This window comes from Varroa jacobsoni, unplaced genomic scaffold (assembly GCF_002532875.2).
Source record: "Varroa jacobsoni isolate VJ856 unplaced genomic scaffold, vjacob_1.0 scaffold_1263, whole genome shotgun sequence".
NCBI lineage: Eukaryota > Metazoa > Arthropoda > Arachnida > Mesostigmata > Varroidae > Varroa > Varroa jacobsoni.
Genome location: NW_019214165.1, coordinates 686,194 through 705,472, shown reverse-complemented (window position 1 = coordinate 705,472; position 19,279 = coordinate 686,194). Strand labels below are relative to the sequence as shown.

At 42.7% G+C, this 19,279-nt stretch overlaps 1 protein-coding gene and 2 long non-coding RNA genes across 13 annotated transcripts in view; 2 read left to right on the top strand and 1 right to left on the bottom strand.

Moving 5' to 3' along the window:
- Nucleotides 1-258: 258 nt before the first annotated feature.
- sn (fascin domain-containing protein singed) overlaps nucleotides 259-19,279 on the bottom strand; it is a 54,172-nt gene continuing 35,151 nt past the window's right edge. For 4 of the 11 annotated variants that reach the window (XM_022847006.2, XM_022847000.2, XM_022846995.2 and 1 more), the window contains exons 2-7: nucleotides 6,997-7,227; nucleotides 6,088-6,313; nucleotides 5,488-5,844; nucleotides 3,459-3,829; nucleotides 3,182-3,318; nucleotides 259-2,812 (exon numbers count right to left, since the gene is read on the bottom strand). In XM_022847006.2, the coding sequence (XP_022702741.1) occupies nucleotides 2,601-2,812; nucleotides 3,182-3,318; nucleotides 3,459-3,829; nucleotides 5,488-5,844; nucleotides 6,088-6,313; nucleotides 6,997-7,199 (1,506 nt within the window). In that variant the 5' untranslated portion in view covers nucleotides 7,200-7,227 and the 3' untranslated portion in view covers nucleotides 259-2,600. Of the gene's footprint in view, nucleotides 2,813-3,181; nucleotides 3,319-3,458; nucleotides 3,830-5,487; nucleotides 5,845-6,087; nucleotides 6,314-6,996; nucleotides 7,228-8,208; nucleotides 8,686-8,729; nucleotides 8,837-12,006; nucleotides 12,092-14,940; nucleotides 15,384-19,279 lie in introns of those variants that run through there. The other 7 variants (XM_022847001.2, XM_086971573.1, XM_022847007.2 and 4 more) reach the window with 7 other exon arrangements.
- Nucleotides 9,887-10,221, top strand: LOC111268192 (uncharacterized). Its single transcript, XR_015314097.1, has 2 exons — nucleotides 9,887-9,977; nucleotides 10,190-10,221. It is a non-coding gene; the product is annotated as an uncharacterized LOC111268192 (long non-coding RNA).
- Nucleotides 15,517-16,587, top strand: LOC111268191 (uncharacterized). Its single transcript, XR_002685063.1, has 2 exons — nucleotides 15,517-15,612; nucleotides 16,313-16,587. It is a non-coding gene; the product is annotated as an uncharacterized LOC111268191 (long non-coding RNA).

The window sequence follows — 19,279 nt, the reverse complement described above, 5'->3', positions numbered from 1 at the left end:
ACTCAATAAAAGCGACTGTTCTTAACGTTGTCATACAGTGAGGTCCAGGAGTCTAACTAATCTTTACTTCGTTGAATGATACCAAGAGGGAGTGATGAAACAAAATAGATAGGCTTATAGGTATTTCCCAAACAATACGAGCCCCATTGATCGCCCCTATTAAATGCTATATGTTTTTAAAAAGAGCCCTTGTTGACTTACCGACGTCACAAATGTCATGGTTTGCATTGTCTGTTGATTTTATGAGCATTATCATATTTTCTTTTTCTTTTTTATTTTGTTTTGCTTTTAAAATTAGCCTCGTCACGTTCGATAATGCAATTTGTAAAAAATTATATACAATCAATAACATCATGCAAAAATGTTTACTCGCGGAGATAATTATCATGTGGCAAAATTAAAAAGCAGATAAATTTTTATCGAGTATTTTGTTTTTCTGTTTTTTGTTACTTTTTCGCGGTGCTGTAACGAACTATTTCTCTCTTTATACCTGGATTGAGCCACAGGCAGTGTCACTCCACTGATTCTTAGCGCAAACTCGGTTATAACAAAAAACCTTGAATTCACTCAGAAAATAAAAATCGTTCCGTTACATCAGTTATTGACGAGGACTTTTTTTTTGTTTGGTTCAGGTTCTCGACAAACCACCCAGCGACTACGCTATGGCTCTGTTCTCGTGGGCATATTGTAAAATATTTTTGGTATCGATTTCTCGGGACTCTGCGTCCGTTTCGATTAAAAAAAATATTTGTATTTGGTTTATTTTTCCCGGCCCTACGCATTTTCCGAAAGTCGAGATTTTTCGGCAGATACTTTGCTGTTGTCTGACAAGCCTACATCTGATTGTATTCCATTATACGTTAAGTCGGGCGTCTACTTTAGGCCATGTAAATTCTTTGCTTTGTTTTTATACTGTTCTGACATCGAATTGCATGATCAACCCATGTGAGCTAAAGTAGCATCTAGGTATTCCTGTAGTTTGATAACCGCGTGCAATGATAAACCTTATGCCCCTTGTACTATTTCAATAACCAACAACCTTCCTCAGTTTTACATAGGTCAATGTAGAGCTCCGACTTTTGCGCGATTTCATTGATGTCCTGTGAAATCAACGGTTATTAATCAAATGTTATTATAATACCCTTTTGGTTAATACTGGGTTTTGTTAACTTAAGCATTGCGGTGCCTATTCGGAACACATACTGTAGCCAGCTTAGTAAAGAAGTGAATACTTATTATTAACATGTTTTATTAATAGTGAAGAAAGGAAAACCAGTCAGTTTAGCACAATAACGGATCCCACGCTCAGTCCTCAACCACGAGGGCGGATAGCCCATGCGGCGAAACTCGCTTTTTGCTTAACATCAGTAGATCCTTTCATAGATCTTCTTCTTTTCACATTAGTTATCATACGTGTATTGTAGTTCTATCTTCTTCGAAAGCTGTGTATGTATGTATGTATGTATATATGCACTCATTGTCAAGCAGCTAGAGTTAGCGGGTGTGCCATTGAGTGTTAAGCGATATGTTCAGTATACGATGAGCATTGCTACTAGCATAATTAGCACGCAAATGACGAGGCCTATCTTCAGTGAACATTCTTCGTATCTCTTCTTTTCAGTGTATATCTAATGAAACAAAAACGCTCACATCTTTCTATTGGGCGAGCCCTTATGACAATTTTGGAGATTCTGTTCCTTTTCTATGTTCGTTTGAACGTTAAAGGGAATCGGTGTCGAAATAAAGACATCGTTATAATAATATTTCAATACACTTAGGCGAGGGAAGAAATGCGTTAATTTTTTTTTCCGTAATAAGGTAAGATTTTCAGTTTTATTCCTTAGAGCACGATCGACATTAATCAACAGCTTATGAATTAAGGACACTCGTTTTTTTGGTGTTTTTAAAATAAAGTATGCTTCAGAACACCTAATTAAGGTTATTGTTGGTGACGTCGTGCAACCGTATATTTGCAATTCCTTTTCACGGCCATAACAGGCTTATGTTTGCCGTATGTATGCCGACTTTCCTGGATCACGTACTCTGCAGACGGTGTACGCTAACTAGGGCTCAGTCAGACACACATCGTCTGCAGCGGTCCTATGCGTCTCGGTCAAGCTTCAAAAAATTCTATCAGCAAACCATTAACTATCATATTTCCAGGCGAATGGTTATGCGTTTTTCACGGGTTTCTTCTATTAAGAAAAAATACTTTTTTAGCTATTCCATGGGCAGTTATACAGCGGCAATGAGTTGACACAGTGCCTTCAGCCAATACTGAAGGTTAGATATGAATGAAAACTTTCGATAGGTCTAGTAACTCTTAATAGGGGCAAGGCCAACTTAGGCACGAATAGGTGTGTGTTTATATTGCGATATAATTAGTGCCTCACGGATTTAAAGAAAAAATATTCCGGATCTAATAGAAGTGGCTCAGTATCTGCTCAAGTCAGTTTATATGAACCGCGTACTTCTCCAGAAATCGTTGATTCCGGCAAGTTTAATGCTGTTCCTGCCCTTCGCCCTTATCCCTGCTGGTGCTCCTGCTCCGCTAGAGCCAGCCAATTCGTTTCAGTGGTGTAAATGTCTATTTATTGAAATTAGTATTCCCACAGGGTGGCCTTAGCGGGGTCGGGTCCTCCAACTTTGAACAGCCCATTTTTCTCAGCTATAACGTAACATCCGGTTGAGGCAAGCTTGATGGCCAAACGAGATGGCTCGCGGAGCTCGAACGTGAATCCTTCGCTACGTGATTCCGAGTCCACGGTAATGCTCCCGTCATCAGCCACACTCCAGTAAGCATCGCTTGTTCCTGTTTTTAATAGCGACAACGACAGAACGTATATCCACTGCATTGTCAGATGGACAACTCATACATTATATGTGCACATTTAAAGATACAGATTCAAAGAACGATAATATCACCATTCCCTATTATAGCCTAAATGATAAGCTATCATGGATCATTAATAAAAAATATTTTTGAGCTAGCTGTGCTAAAAGTTCATGGATAAAATAGAATTAGATCTACAACTGCTTTCAAGCAGTCAGTGTCCCCGAAATACTCAACTATGAAAAGTGTGAACTTCGCGAAGACCTTAGGACGATGATTCTTGTCTTAAAAGACCACATTATATAAATATAAGCATTTTAGTGAACCGGTGTTCAAGCAGAAGCCTACCTTTAAAGTATACGACACCCTTCTCTCCTCGTTCTACAAGGATTGTCTCGTACGAGCCCTTGTTACACTCAAGCTTAGCACTAGAGTTACTCTTGAAGCCAACGAAGCCCTGGTCACACTTGAGTACCAACATTGGCCTAGAATTATATAAAGGTCACGCATTTCTTATCATATGTCTCAAATGTTCTATTTGATAAATTTGGGAGAAATTGATCAATTGTCTTTGGATTATTATCATTTAAAACTAATCAGACGGACTACATACATACATACTTACCGGCTAATGAGGAAGAAATAAAATTTGACGTTCTCATCCTGCGCCGAGTCGGCATTGGCGTACAGGTGACCGGACTTCTTAATGGCCAGAAGCTTTCCATTGTTGGCAATAAAGCTTACACTACCATCGGTCTGCCAATCAAGTCGGAACAGTGCATTGCTAGAGGCGCGCTCCCCGCTCGCCTGGATACCGCCAGTTGGCTCAAGGGTCCAATACTTGTCCTGCATCGTACGGATCAACCAACGCTGGGTGGCCTTATCGAACTCGAGCTGGAACGTCTCATGGTCCGAGATTTCGTCCTGGTTCGCTGTCAGGTCGACACCCTGCTTTACCGAAACGAACTTTCCGTTCAGGGCCGCAACGAACGAAGCCTGGTGAAATTATTACGACAAATATAACGGTAAATACAAGAGGCGTTGATTTCATCACGTGAAGTTGCCAAAATCGACCTATGAACAACAATGAATTCGATAGTTGTTTTTTTTTTTTTTTTTTTTAATTACGCTGACGTTCTAATTAATCCCGACGGAAATTGGCAAAATATTTTTAATCTACCGGCTAAATCATTTAAAAATGCTCGACAACAAACCACTTGATGGGTCAGGTCATCGAAATGGCAGAAAAGCATCCTGATAATTTTCCTCCATCGACTGTTGCTTTTGTGACGATCAGCTGTAATTGGCGAAGATTCCACTGTGTTCCACTGTAGAGACCACTGTGTAACGCCATCGTCAACCAAATCAGCGCACTCATGCGGCGATACACAAATCATCAAGTGGCCTTCAGAATTTAAATAGGACAACGGGACTGCTTTATTATGTTTTTTTTTTTTATTTATTATATATTGCTCAATCGGGCACGTATCGAAAAACTTTGTGCCAATCATCCTCCTTTTAGATTAGAGCTTATGAAGAGTCCTTACTTTTTAACGCCGTAATCTGTTCGCTCTATGGTAAAATTGGTCGGCTCTTCTATTCGGCGACATCATTTTTCTGGTAGTCAGCTTTGTATTAACGGTACCACGTCGACGTCGGTCAACCCCAAATACCATTCGTAGCCAGTCGTTGAGTTGTTACCTGATCTACCGTATGCCCATAAAACGCTAAGCTTTGTGCGTCTTTCGACAAACGTCAAATGACTAAAGAAGCAACGTCTGTAATAGCACTTAGTCTTTTTCTTACGCACGATAACTAAATGGCAGATTTGTACTGTGTGTTGTCGAGCACGAACAAAAACCCAATCATCATTTAGCTCCGAGAACGAGGCGTTCAATGGTTCTGGCTTTGTTCAGTGCAGGTATCTTGCCCACTTTTGTTGCTTCACGAAATGACAACAGTCCAGCGATAGCAACGACATCATGATGCTGCTACTGTTAGCGGACAATGGCTCTTTTGTTCGTCGTGACTCAGCAGCTCCTAACAAAAACTAGCTAGGTCATCGCTGTACATGAGATCAGCAATTTCAGTAGCAGGAGTAACAACGTTTTTGTTGTCATCAAAAACTGGGTATCAATTCACAAGCATTCATTGACCCGACCGCAGAACCGCGCTATTCGAAGAGCTGGCGCAGATCTACGATGCTCAGTCTTTAACTAGTTATTACTCAAAGCATATTCATACGTAGTGCGTCAGTCTATGCCACTGCTCTCCAAAAAAAAAACAGCTAGCTCCTATTAAATTGTAGGAATTATAATAGTTTATTAGTAGCGACTGTATTAGAACTACGTTGACATTATCGTATTGTTGAAACTTGGTTGAAAGGCCCTTCATATGCGCGGCGATTCTTGAACACAACAACATTTCTATTACGACAGTCCAGATCAGAAAGGAGTGATTATGACTCTTCGTGTGTGAAATTCTGTCTCGAGTCAATAGGAAGTTAGCGAATGACGTAGATATCGCAACCTCTTCAAACGATGGATCTCAATGTCTTATGTGAGCCTTCATTCAATATGTACCGGTTCATCCTACGTAAAAACTGTTTCATAACTTTTTCCCAGAGCTAATATCGGTCATTTCGTAGTACTTACCTGAGGCACGGAGTCTTCTAGCGAAAAGAGCTCGTCACGGGTGACGGTGTTGCTGCGGGACCTAATAACGGCGCGGCTACCGGTAGGCGACAGATAACCCATATTGGCATCTTTCAACGCCAGGAAACCTCCATGAAACTCGACGGCAAAAAGACAGCAGGCCTCGCATTTGGCTAGCAGTTTACCATCAGGCGACAGATATTTGTTATTGCCAGTATGAACAGCATATTTGCCATCTCGGAACTCGAGCGTGAAGAGCGTGTTCTCACCCCAAGGTGTGGTCGCATCGACCTGAATTTCGTCCTGCGCCTCGGAAAGCCGGGCGAACCTACGGCGACCAACTGATTTGATCGTCACCTACATTAGATTAAATAAATAGGAAGCACAAGTCTTCAAGTTAACAGTAGCAATTCAACAATAATCAAACAGCTAGAAAAAATATCACAAAGGAAGGCAGCAACCCCTATCGATTCTTTCTGAACCTAGCATTTACGTGATATTAAACATAGGTTTTTGAGATGTATTCTGATATTCGCACGATAACAAGATAGCGATTTGAGGAACAAGAAACTCCTACGGTGACGCATTGCCTACGCCTACCTGGGGCCTAGCAGCAAGATGCACTGTCCACAGTTCGGCGCTTGAGGGCGCCTTGGTGTTGCAGATCAGCTGGTCCCCGCTGGCACCAAGGAAGTAACCGCGATTCTCGTTTTTGAGTGCCCACTGACCTTTTGCATCTCCAGTCATGCTAATGGTAAATTTGGCACCGATGTCCTTGTCTTCGCTGTCACAGGTAACATTGCCAAACTGATCCACAGCGAGATACCTACAAGGACAAGTAGGATATCATTACAATCCAATTATCCCGCACCTGTGAACACTTGCAGACACTCGCGTATCGTTACTAACACGTTACCTAGTGGGCGCAATAATAATGCGCCAGATGATTGAAATAGTGCCACTTCTATGTTAGCGGTTGCTGTTATAATTAGTCTTACTGTCGCTGAATCTGCCCGCTTTAAAGCATTATACTATTGAAACAAATTCTATAGGATATTAGATTAGCTACGCACGGGCAAAGAAATCTTTGCATTCATTGTCCTTCTCTTGGCCTTATTTGATTGCGGAGGACTCTGCCTTTAACTCGGTTTGCTAGAAATAGGTCAGGCTATGCTAACGTGAAATTCAAGAGCCTGGAACTTGTATCATTACAAAGCACTGCATATTCGAACTCGGAGAAAAATTTCTTGACATAAAACAGAATTGACTTCAGGTCACCTAGAGCTTCTTAATAAACGATGATATCTAAATTCTTCTATGAGGTTATTTTAGTCTAGATAGTCTGCTAAATTTAAGATCATTTTAGACATCTCCAAATAAGACATACTTTACACTTATTTGCACAACGAATTCTACAACGTATCTTCTTCGCGAAGTCGAAAGAAATAGAATTGCTCTATGATCGCTATTAGTCCTAAGGTGATTCTATTAGTTGGAAATTCGGCCTACCGTCCGAGGTTGCTCCTAAGGCAAATGGCCTCATCCTCTCCATAAGCCTCGAGTGTCCAGAGTTGTTTCTTTTTAAGCGCGACTCCATTTGCGTTCACCTTGAAGCCGAACGATTCGGCCGTTAGGTATTTTCCGAGCGATGCATTTATTAGCCCAATAGTCCAATTGGTCTTCTGGTGTTCACCGTTTAAAGCGGGGCCCATCGTTAGCGGATGGCCCTTGAGCAGAGTTCTGCAAAACACAGAAATATCATTGCAGTACTCTGGTCATGAGCATTTTAGATTGTTATTTCAACATCGCAGACACGTTCACAATTTCCCAGCACGGTTCATAGTGGCTATTTCGTACGACGACAACGGTATAGCGGCTTAAGGCAATGACTTTTTAATTCATTATGTTGTCGACTAATTCAACCCACTAGCGACTCATAGTGAGGTCCTACTCGTTACGTCGAAATGAAAACAGTGCTGAAGAAGGCCGTAAGAGGACCTCTCAGTGCCGATTGGTTGAGCGCGGTTCTGTTGGAGCTAAAATCATTTTCATCCATCAAGGCCCGGCTGCACGAGACCGTAATGGTGCTTAGATAGATCGGTGTAGCTAAAATCAGCTAGTGACTTTTTCTTGTTTCAACAACATCTCTTCTCTTAACACATCTCTTCTAGGAGCAGCAGTGCTGCTCGTAGAAGGGATGTGGTAGTATCGAATGTGGCACATGGTTATAGAGGAAGCAGCGTTGTGATGGCTGCACCAACAGCTTCTGAATTGTAGTGAAACAATGCAACATCAGTGCATCCGCGTATATGTAGCTCTTTGAGCACAAATTTATTTTCATTTCATATTGTCAATGACACGTGCCATAGACACAAAGGAAGCTGCTACTGGTAAATAAAAACAATGGTAGATTCTTCCGGTAGTGCCACCTAATTACTGAGAGAGATTTCCGCCTGTTTCACTAGTACAGTGTTTCTAGAATCGAACCCGGTTCGTGCACTGCCGAGGGCCCGGCTTAGATGATCCCGATGCGTTGCTATATCTTTCATCTCTAGTATTACGATAGGCTTTCGTGCATTGTTGTCAACTAGGAAAATAGATAGGAAGATAGGATAGATGTTTATCTATTCCATATGAGATATTTTCATAACTTGACAGAATTGATTTGGTTAATATCTTGATCTGAATTAGTTTTTCGAGAATTGTAAAAGGGATGCTTACTCGTCCGTTTTTCCCTGTAGAGCTGTTTAGCCTAATCTGTAAAGCCCCGTTTTTGCGCGATGCTGCTTCGCCAACAACACAGGCGAAATCCGCAGACGCGTATCCAATAAAGCGGTGCGAAAAAAACGAATTGACCTGTGGTAAGTAAAGTTACCGCTAAACGATCCGACTGGTTCCTAGTTTTGCCGATTTAGGCAAACCGTACTCGTAGGACAAAAGTCACTGCCGCATCGATTGCGCTAAAAACTAAACACCTTACGGTACGCATCCAGCGCAAGATGAAAGTCAGCTTCTCCTACCGAAACAGCACAGCTTTAACAGTACAACTTGCCTCATTACCCTAAGTGCCAGATGCGATAATTTTTTTAATCAGATCATTACATATTATAAACACCACACACAATATTTCCCAACAATGGTCCAATGGCCGTCACTCGATTTGTCGCTAGAGCTACCTCTGCAATGACTTAAGTACGTACACAGTAAATAGGTGTATGGATTGGCCTAACGATATCACTTACTCACTTGGACCATTTGTTGATCTGCAAAGTCGGTCGTTTCGCAGTTTGTCATTACGTCCGAATTGTTTAACATCGGCACACAACCGTCACCAGCGCGAGGGCGACGTCGTCACCGCTAGTCTCTACCGAAACTTAGCAGTCGCCGACGATGACAACAAACCGGGCAAGCGTCGGAGCAGTCACATTGACTGCAGCAACACCTGATCTGGTTTACCTACTCAGTCAGTCGTAACCGCTATAACGCTCATTTACACGGTGCGGTTGCTACGATGACGATGGCCGGTTTTGTCGTTCGGTGACATAGCATTACCCGGAATGCCGCTAAACAAGTACTGCTTAAGCACCCACGTCCCGAGACCCAATGTTGCCTGACTCTCGTGAGGAGGAGAGAGTACACGTGAACAGTGTTGCAACGTCAGAATTACCAGCGGCCTAGCGTAAAGTAGCTGCGTGTGTTAGACATTACTCACAATCGAAGTATATACGGGCATATAAAATTAGTGACATCGAAACGCCGATTCGACTCCAAGTTTTTCTTGTACACACATAGACAGGTACACGTCCGTGTAGGGACAACGACAAAGACTTCGGCTATTGTTGACATCAGCTGATTGCCGTTAGAGGGGGTTCGGAGGTAGAGCCCGACAGCTGGACAACCTCTTAAAGGCCAGACGCCACCCTAACCTATCTTTGACTCTGGCTACGGAGTTATACGGAAGGCGTCGGAAAAGCTACCGCAGTTGGGTAGCGATTTTACCGCGCCAGCAGCATCGCTCAGCAACATTCCAGCTCAAACAGCCAGAACGTGTCTGAGCGGCCCGAAACATCATTTTATTTCCTTTTTGACGGTGCTTGCGCTGGGGCGGGCGCGTGATGGGGGAAGACGGGAGTGCTTAAGAAGCCTTGCCCTCTGAAGCGATGAACTGTCTATTTTACGATACTGCTACAACACTATCATTGTTATTTTTCTCACTATTATGCTCGTGATTGTTATAGCGTGTTCCTCCTGACTATACGTCATGCTTCGTTGTCTCTTCGAGTTAGGTGTGACCAAGTGTGGCTTGCCTCAGGTACAACGATCCATAGTGGCAATAACTATTGCCAATAGTATGGCAAGCTAAAAAATATGACACGATCAAAAATGACGAACCAATTTAATATTAGCTCGCACAGGATCCCGTGATGTGGCCTGTGATAATATGTTTGAAATCATCGCAACGTTGCTTGCAACAACGGCAGCAACAAAAGGTAACTGTATGGTATTCTTCTTGAGTAAAGATTTCTCCCAGCTATCGCTTCCCGCAGACGTTCGTCTGATGACGATAGTAGACTTGCAAAGCGGCACAAAAGCTTCACCTATTATGCAGATACGCCGCTCATGGTGTGTCAACGAACAAATGTAGAACGATAAAAGTCATTTATAAATCGTAATATTATGTTGCTATTGTATTTTATTTCAGTTGACTTTGCTGCAATAAAGTGATAGAATGAAGCTGTATCTGACGCAAGTGTTAAAAACAAAAAAAAAAACGTTCACAATACGCCACGCTAAGAAAAAGCGATCTTCGAACTTTATTGATTGAAAACAAATGCAGTTGAAAATGACGGATCGACAGACTCTGCTTAGCGTAACTGCGCTAATAAGATACTGACCCATAGCTTTTCTCGTAATGACGTGATGCGGAGGCGTTGTGCAGCTCTTCAACGTAGGTTAGCAGCAAGTACCATCGCGAAGACTTGGCTGTAGGCCTTTGTTACTCTTTAGTACATTTAGTTAAAGTATACATATGGGTATCTATTCGGGATCTATGTGCACGATGTAAACGTTGAACGTTTCAACAAATTTACTATTTTAGCATACGTTTGTTTTCCTATTTTAGAAGAACGGCTTGCGGCTATATCTAGGTACTAGGAATGAAGTTAACGTACGATACGAATAGACAATTTTGGTTTACGGTGTTGATCAACGCAGCATTTGTAGACGTTCGTTTACGTTGCCGAAGCTTCACTCGATGTTTTACGTCGGCAAAGCACTGACATGGATAGTAGATACCAAATGACATCCGCTATCACTCGCCGCCCAATTCGTTTATTTTTTCGCCTATTTATTATACATTTCAAAAATAAATCCAGGCAAGCGCTCCTGTCGATGCCGTATCCGTCATTTCATAGGAACTATGGCCTGTCGTTTCAAAGTACGATGTCGTTGCAGTAAGGTTTAATACAGAGATAAAAGTGTAACCGGAAAGATGTCCGGATTGTCTCGTCAGCTGAAAGGCTAGATTTCTCCAGCACAGCGGTCGTTGCTGCCAGCTACCATTAGATAATATTCGCTCGTATTCCAACAGTACATGATAGTACTGTGATATATTTTTCCTGGTTTGATATAATATTGGAAGGCGTCGTTTTACGTTATTGTATCACGCAGTCATACGAATGAGCCAGGCCAGACGATGCGCCCTCTACACGTGGGTGGGGACGGTCACCTTGTCTATGGCGCCCCGATAACGATCTGCGGGTCAAGAGTGATATCTATCTGTACGCGTTGAAAACTCAATCATCATCGCAATGTTACTTAAGTTGAGTCAAATCAAGCCAATGCGACTACAGAAGCCGATGGTCGGCCAGTCGGCATCGGGTAAACTTCTGCGATGGCTGCTTCTCCGACAGTAAAAATTAATGGGCGCCTATCGACAGGGAAAGCTGCATGCCGCTTAGTATTTGCCAGCAGTAACAGCAGTTCATACAATAGAGTTGTTAGCCACCCATCCAGGCGGACGTTGGAAACGAACGTAGGGTTATGGAGCACAGAGACCGATCCAGAATCACCGTATATTCCGATAGCCCCGAAGTTAACTAGAATATAACATAATGACCTTAATAATAGTGATATTCATTGTGTGTACGGTTCAGGTATGCTCCAATAGTGACGACAATCCCAGCTGAATAGTAGCGACTGGGCAGTTGGGATGATAACGTGACAATGGTCCCCTTTGATTGGGACGTGGGGCCAAATTCGTGATTCAATCTTACAATTACAGTTCACAGATATTGTAGTGCTTACAAAGCCAGTAATTGCCAGTACCACTAGGCGAACCGACGGGCGTCTATAGACGTTGTCATTACCATTGCTAGTTAGTCCATTGTGAGATGAAAACCTTCATGAAAAAATAGGCGATGCGGGTTCGGACCTTCAGCCAAACTGCAGTTCCTCACGAACAAGCATATGTGTGTATATATAGTTCGTGCGGCGGCGCGCCATGAGGTATTCACTTACCGATTGTAAACCAAGAAGAAGTGATCCCGCCAGGTCAATCAACCACAACAGGGAAGTTTGCAGGAAGGACGTCTCGGACTTTTCGCTAAAAAAAGTATTAATCGGCAATGGGACGAGAGATCTAAGTATAACATAAAGTAACAAGTCGATGTAAACGATCGGTAATTGTATGTGTACTGCTAGCAACTATTGTTAACGTTATCTTCGTCAAAATTCTAGTAGCACGATAATTGCTATTACCATTATGGTTGCATTGTGTATACTTTTTCTTTCGTCTGCTGCGTTCGGTGTCATGTCACCGCTATAAACATATAGTGCTTTTGTAGGCCACCGACTTTATTAGGTCCTCGATTAACACACTTTGGTATTGGCCGAGAAGCAGTCTCTACCACTACTATCGCCAGCCACAAGGAAGCGTTATAAATAAACACCAACTGCTCCCAACGATGATTCGTCCTTTCGCCCCTGGCTGAGTATCTTCTCGTGAGGGAAACAAGACAATATCACATGAGTACCAGGAGCGATTGCTGATGACGAAAGCGGCCAACAGCTACGCCGGTTACTGACCGACGCTCGTCTCAGTCGATTGTGGAGTGTTGAGAATATTGAGAAAATCAGGGGTTGCTTATCGTCAAGACCCCCGATTACTACCACTGCTAGGGTCGACCAAAGCGAAACGCCAGCCACCGCCGTTGCCCGATTATACGAACGGCAGAGAATCCCCAGGCGGACATAGCATGCCACGGGTGAGTAGAGAATGAATGAAGAATAGAATAGGGCCGGTGGTCTGTGCTCCCTACGTGTTTATGGGACCATGAGCGCCGGACTCCGAAAACAGTAACAGGATCAACTGATGGCTGCTTGTAATGGTCGCGGCCCTCGCTGCGTCTGTGCAAACAGGAAATAATCATCTATTATAATCATAACGGAATATTCTGTATGCCACCTCGAAACAACTCAAGAAAAAGTAAAATATTATTCGTCTGGATATGTACGTACGTACGCACGTACATACGTACGTTAGCGTGCGCCTATCTGCCTGTCGGTCTATAAACGTGTATGCGTGTATCCCATCCTGTGAAACATTCTTGCGGTAAACGTGCTGAAAATCCACGCAGAGGGACTACATAAAGAAGACGATTGACATGCATTCCACATATAATAAAATGATGGAGTTATATTGGTAAATTTTCACACAGTCTAGGAAAAAGCGACCTCCCACAACAGTGCAGTAGCATCTTATAGGTCTTCAAAATTAAGATGTTTTATCGTAAGGACCAAATAACGAGTTAGGGTAGTTCCTCTGTAGCAATTCAATAGTTATATCAATACGGTCTCTACTTTTGAGTTGCTCACATGAGTACGCCGTAATAATAATAATTATTATAATCACATATCCATGTGGAGTCGTCTGTTTTTCTGTATAAAATGTGCTGGAGCAGACTTGTCTCGTCGCAAGTTCATTGCTTCACCCTGACTAGTCAATGAACGCGAAAGGCTTAGTCGTTTTTAGGCTCAGTTTCCGATTCTTGCAACCGATTGTTACAAAGGTCTATTTAGACTAAGCGTAAGGATTCAAGGAGCTGCTAGCTTCCAGATATATTATATTAAAGAAACCTGAAGAATATCGTAGCTTTTTATCATCATGAGAACATTAGTCCTTGAAACTACATTGAAAATTCCGTGCTGTATCTATGCTGCCAATTCATCGCTGCCAGTGGTATATCTGGTACGATAGTGGGTTAGCATGTACGCACGAGACCTGTTCTGCACACCTAATGTTTGCATTTTAGTTTCGTTCTATTAACAATTCAATTCATTAGGGTCTTGTATTAATTCCGACACCGGTCTGGTAAGATTTGCTTTAAATGACAAGAAACTATGTCGTGTACTCGTTCGTAGAAATATGTTTGACAGGATGCTGGTATCAGCTGAGGAGAAATTGGGCAGTATGGGCCTGATTAAGGCGCATGTGTGATGCAAACATTTGTCCAGTACTCGGCCCGTCAATAGCATGGTCTTTCTCCACGTTGCGAACGCTTTTTGATAATATAATAGTAATAATAATCATTCTCTGAGCGTTCCTTGAATTCTTGGTTTTGACTCGATATCTACGCATAAAGATAAATCCCTTTCAGCAGTGATCAGATTTTGCAGTAAGCGGTGTTTGTCTTCCCTCAATCTCTCTCCGTCATGCGGCGCTCAGCAGCGTCGTCCTCCTTGATTAGTATGGGGGAAACTGTAGTGGGGGCCATTTACGACGGTGAACTTGTGTCATTTCAGCCTTTTGTTTACGAAGGTATTCGTACAAGATACAAATCGCTAGCAGATCGTTCAATCGCCTAGGGATGGATGATGGCAATATTTCGGTGACACGATAATGGTTTTACCGGCTGAACACGACCGTTGCTGGAGCTGGTCTGGTAGTAGCGACGTGAGACGTCTAGTATTTCCGCGTTCTCTTCACTAGGTTAGCCATTAGACCGCGTACACAGCGTATGCTTTATGAACACTTAAAGCATGCATTCGGCGTGGATCAAACATCAGCAAATGTGTCTCACGTTATCGCAACTTAAAGGGAAGGAAGGTCTCGGCCGAACGTGGTAACGACGACGATCCCAGTAGCAGCGATTCAGAACTGACCATTAAAATTCACAGCAGCGACTAGCGAATGAAGCGTAAATCCGTCAAATTTCTAGTGTGGTCCTAAAGCCGCGTCCATGTAGCCGTGAGCGCCGTCACTGTCGATTTATGCTATCCTAATAGCTCGATGATGGGCTTAACTGTGATGTTGATCATCTGACGCGTATCCATTTTGCTTTTACATGGTTAAATATATTTAACTTTAACAACAGTTGTAGTGGGACAGTTCCTTGTAACGGTCTTCGGCACTGATTACGATTGCCTTTGTATTGCCACTCTTATATTACCTACCTGTAAGCGCTGTTACACGTAATTGCGAGAAATAGATTGTTCCTACGGTTTACTTAACTCGATCTCACATTTACAGTTACCTATTCAAATGCTAGCACAAACACCCTGTAGGTCGTCGCAGAGCGATAGTACACTGAAAACAATTTTGTACCAACCCAAGCACAATTTTACATACGTAAACGGGACGCACACATTTATAATACTACTAAGATTAAATGTAATAATGATCAATCTAGAGCAGCACGTTGGGTCGGGCTGCGCTGGAGTCAGCCTCGACTTTCTCCGACAGACCCAAACGGGTGCCTCCCAGTCACACACTGGACGAAGCAACTGACAAAAGGTCTTTCTTCCCTGCCGGCTTTTTCAAATAACACTATGGTAATATTGGAAAACCGTTCGCTGGTCGGAACCAGATTGGCCAGATCAAATATGAAGGCCCCGTCTAGCCTCCAGCCGCTGCTGCTCGTGCTGGTGCTGGCTGGGTGTAGCGACAGCAGCGACGGTGGTGGCGGCGGCGGCGACGGTGGTGGCGGCGGCGGCGGCGGCGGCGGCGGCGGCGGCGGCGGCGTCGTCGACGACCATTTCTTTAGTGAATGGAGCACCGGAAGCGAGAACGCTGGCTAGTTTTGCCAAGCACATGCTTTTCCAGCCGAAACCGCTTCCCTGCACTGAGTAAGTGTCTTGCTTTTTTATCGTCGAACATTTATGTACGTATGATGTTACGTAGCAAAAAACAAACGACTAAATATAGATTCCTGACTCGTTTGCGTAGAAAATGCAACAGTCATAGTGTTTGTATCCATTAGTTTTTTTCTTTATGTTTAGACTTACGAAAACGTCTACGTCGGCCAGAGTCACTGGGAAATCAAGTTGGTACGCGCGCAAAAGTATAAAACACATAGAGAAATAGGGTATCTCTTACTTAGGTTCGCACTATTTCTCAACACTGCACAGTCCATATATAATATATATTAGAACTAAAAAACGTATTGCGCTAAAGCGGACTACAATGTTGAAATAACGAGCAAACGCCTATAGAAAAGCGGGAGGGTGAGAGACGTGTATGATGAAATATAGAACACGTATCTAGCAAGCGCTGCTTGTAAAGGAGGCTAGGTACCTCTTTATTTGTTCGATCGGTTTCGTTGGCATCTTTTACTCTTTGAGCGCAGACACGCATACTCGTTTCCACCCTGCTAAACTAATGAGTATAGTGGCGTTTTAATTATTCTTCTCGCCGGGTTATCCTTACAACATTCGCTTATCATTCTACTTTTACCACCGACACCCTGTTCGCTACGAACCCTTTAGTCATGAGATTTGTAGATATCACCTAGGGATTCCTCCTTTGTGCTGTTTTGTTATTTGCCAGCAATACGACTTCGAAATGTCGCTTTATATCCAAAGTCTAGAGATATTGTTGCCGGATCGCATTGACAGACGACAGAACGCCAGAAAGCGTCAGAAAAGCTCTCTGACGACAAGGACCATTCCAGTAGCGTGTGCTTGCCCACCGCCAGCCAGCCGGTCGGCGGTCGGTCGGTCGGCCGGCCGGCCAGCAACAGCCACGCCTGAGTAGATCTTTCTTCGTCCCTTTTCTTCTCGACACTGCACCAAAAGCAAAATAAATCTACTCGTTGTTCTTTATCGCTTGTCTCTTCTTTCGTATTCTTCTCTTTTGAATCTAAGGCAACCGTCATTACACGTATTCTACCAGGTAACTTTTAGTTTCGGAGACTTTGAACGGTCGCCCCTAGCAACGCAGCGACAGCACTTTCAATACACGAGCAAAAGCGGTACCTCTTGTTTACAGCCGCAGAAACATGTCCTGTCAGACAGCCATGTGCCTCCTGTGCAATTTTTTTCTGATTTATTAACAAATAAGTGGGCGAAAGACGTTAACCTCTCAGGAAACGCGCGGGGTTTCGCTTGTTGTCACTGTAAAATTTAAAAAAAATCTCTTTTTACCCTGTTTTATCATCACCAGGTGACGGTGCTGTTCACATACAAGGCTGCACAGGAGGAGGTGGAAACGGTGTATGAAAAACAGAAAAAAATAATTTAACGACACCAAACGAAGTTCTGGAGTACTCTATATAAGTTGGTTGTCGTAAGTCAATTATATTTTAAGATAATTATTTATGTCAATAGTTCTTTGCTATACAATTTATTTTTTTTTTTCAAAATTGTCGTGAGAGTCATTTTTGAAAAATCTCCTTGCAGCTAACCTACGCTGTAACCTTTGTTGTATTCAAAACGAAATAGATCGCAGCGTCATTTGGTGATAGGCAGTGGGACGTATTTCAATGAAAGCCGTTGGCAAAATGGTCTTATGACTATCCTAGAATCTATGACTGGAGCAGCTTTGGACCATGGGACGCTCGGCTGCAAATGTAGTGTTACTACAATAGGAAAAAGTGGATGATAAAGGACATGCAACGCTGGCAACACCTTGCAGCAATCCCTTCATTATCTACCGAAGATTCATTTTCCGATAGCTCCAGCGTTTGGTGACAATAGAGTTATTGGACGCAATGGAACAGCTGTCGTGTCAACACGAGCAGCAGCAGCAGCAGCGGCGCCATAGCTCTTGTCGTCGTTTGTGCATTGAACGTTCGTTTGTCATCTGCCTGGAGGCCTATTCATAGAACGAGGAAAAACACTCTCGAGGGGTGTCTCATCATAGAAGGACATTATGATGGGTACTGTCACGTAACGGGTTACGTTTAATGACGGACTGGCCCTTTTAATCCAGTCAGTTGGTACTTTGAGCGGCCACTTTTAGTACGTACGCCTGTCTGGCGATCTGTAGATTATTACTACCGCGTAGAATAATAAGAATGAAGAAATCGTAGAAAGACAGCAAGGGAATGGGGCTAAATATTAACAATGCCGACCGGTGTCTTTACCTGAAGCGGCAATTCAGTTTAGACAATGGTTGTCTATGGTTCTTAATTACAGCAAGAACGTTTAGTGATATTCACACAGGGTTACCTAACATTACGGCCAATGATGCCCGCATTATTATATATATATAGTAATATTATATATAGTAATATTAAATTCAAACTTCCATTGTGCTAGTTCAGTAATAGTGTGTTATAACGCCTGGACAGAAGACCTCGTGCTGACAAAACAGGCAGATTCAGCGCCTTTAAATCACTATTGTGTATGTTACAAGTCAAGCTGTCTTTAACAAATCGATTCCTTTAAGATCACTACTATTATTTGAAACGCACTTCCATAACAGGTACTCACTAAAGAAAGACAAGTTTAGCTCTTGTAACTATATCACGTTTATCAGTTACGTGACCAAATTTGTCCGACGAACGTTGATGCTGCCGTTAGTACTGAGGATGATTGTAGCTATCCTCCTGCTTAGTAACAGCAAGATGTGTTGGGGGTAGGTAAAGAAACGTTCGTTCGTAGCGTTCATCTAGAAAGCATCTCATGACCGGGCATGAAGAAGACTATTTAGAAAATTTTACCAACGGGAAAACGCTGCGAGCGTTTGAACGAAGGCAAAACGTCACACCGATACTGGCGCCGAAGATATGTATTCGAAACAGAAAAACAGAACTGTAGAAAGGCCTAAGATTATTAATCTTGTACCTTTCGGTTAAGTTTCTGTGAAAACGAAAATACATAAGAATATTTTCTGCGACCATGTATCATAAACACATCCGATACATAAACGCAACCTTTCTTACAAAAAATGGAAGTTGTATATAATTATCAAATAGACCTATTTTTCTATTGCACCGAGAGCATGAAGCAAACAATATGATTCAGCAGAAACATGAGGTTTATTTTACCAATAAAAAAAAACTAAATTTATGACCAGTTTCTTTTTATGTTTTTAATTTATGATTTATTCTATAAAGTATTCATATTGATAACATTGTTATTATCATCGTTCCGTTTGTATAGTACTACAGTTATCGTCGTTGCCTCTGCTGATGGGTCGGTCCGCAGACTATTTTTCCTCTTGAGAAACGGGTGATTGAAAAGACTCCGGCTCTAGCTGTTTTGTTTCCGCTGCATCGTCGCCCCCCGACCCATTGCTATCATAAATGGGGCGTAGAAGATCAGCGAATAGATTATGTTTTTGTTTACGCGGGCGTTATTGAAATCAAATCTGTCTTCGATCATGCTCGAGAGTAACGAGAATGAGCTCTAGAAATAGCTGCTATTTCAATGTAATACAGTGGCATTACAGAGGTTCTGCTACTACTTTTGGCCATTTCTGTCTATCATCCGCGGTAGCAACGGCCGTCTAGAACATCTTTCTTCAACTCTAACCATGGTAGCGAGCAGGCAGATCAATATTTTCACACAC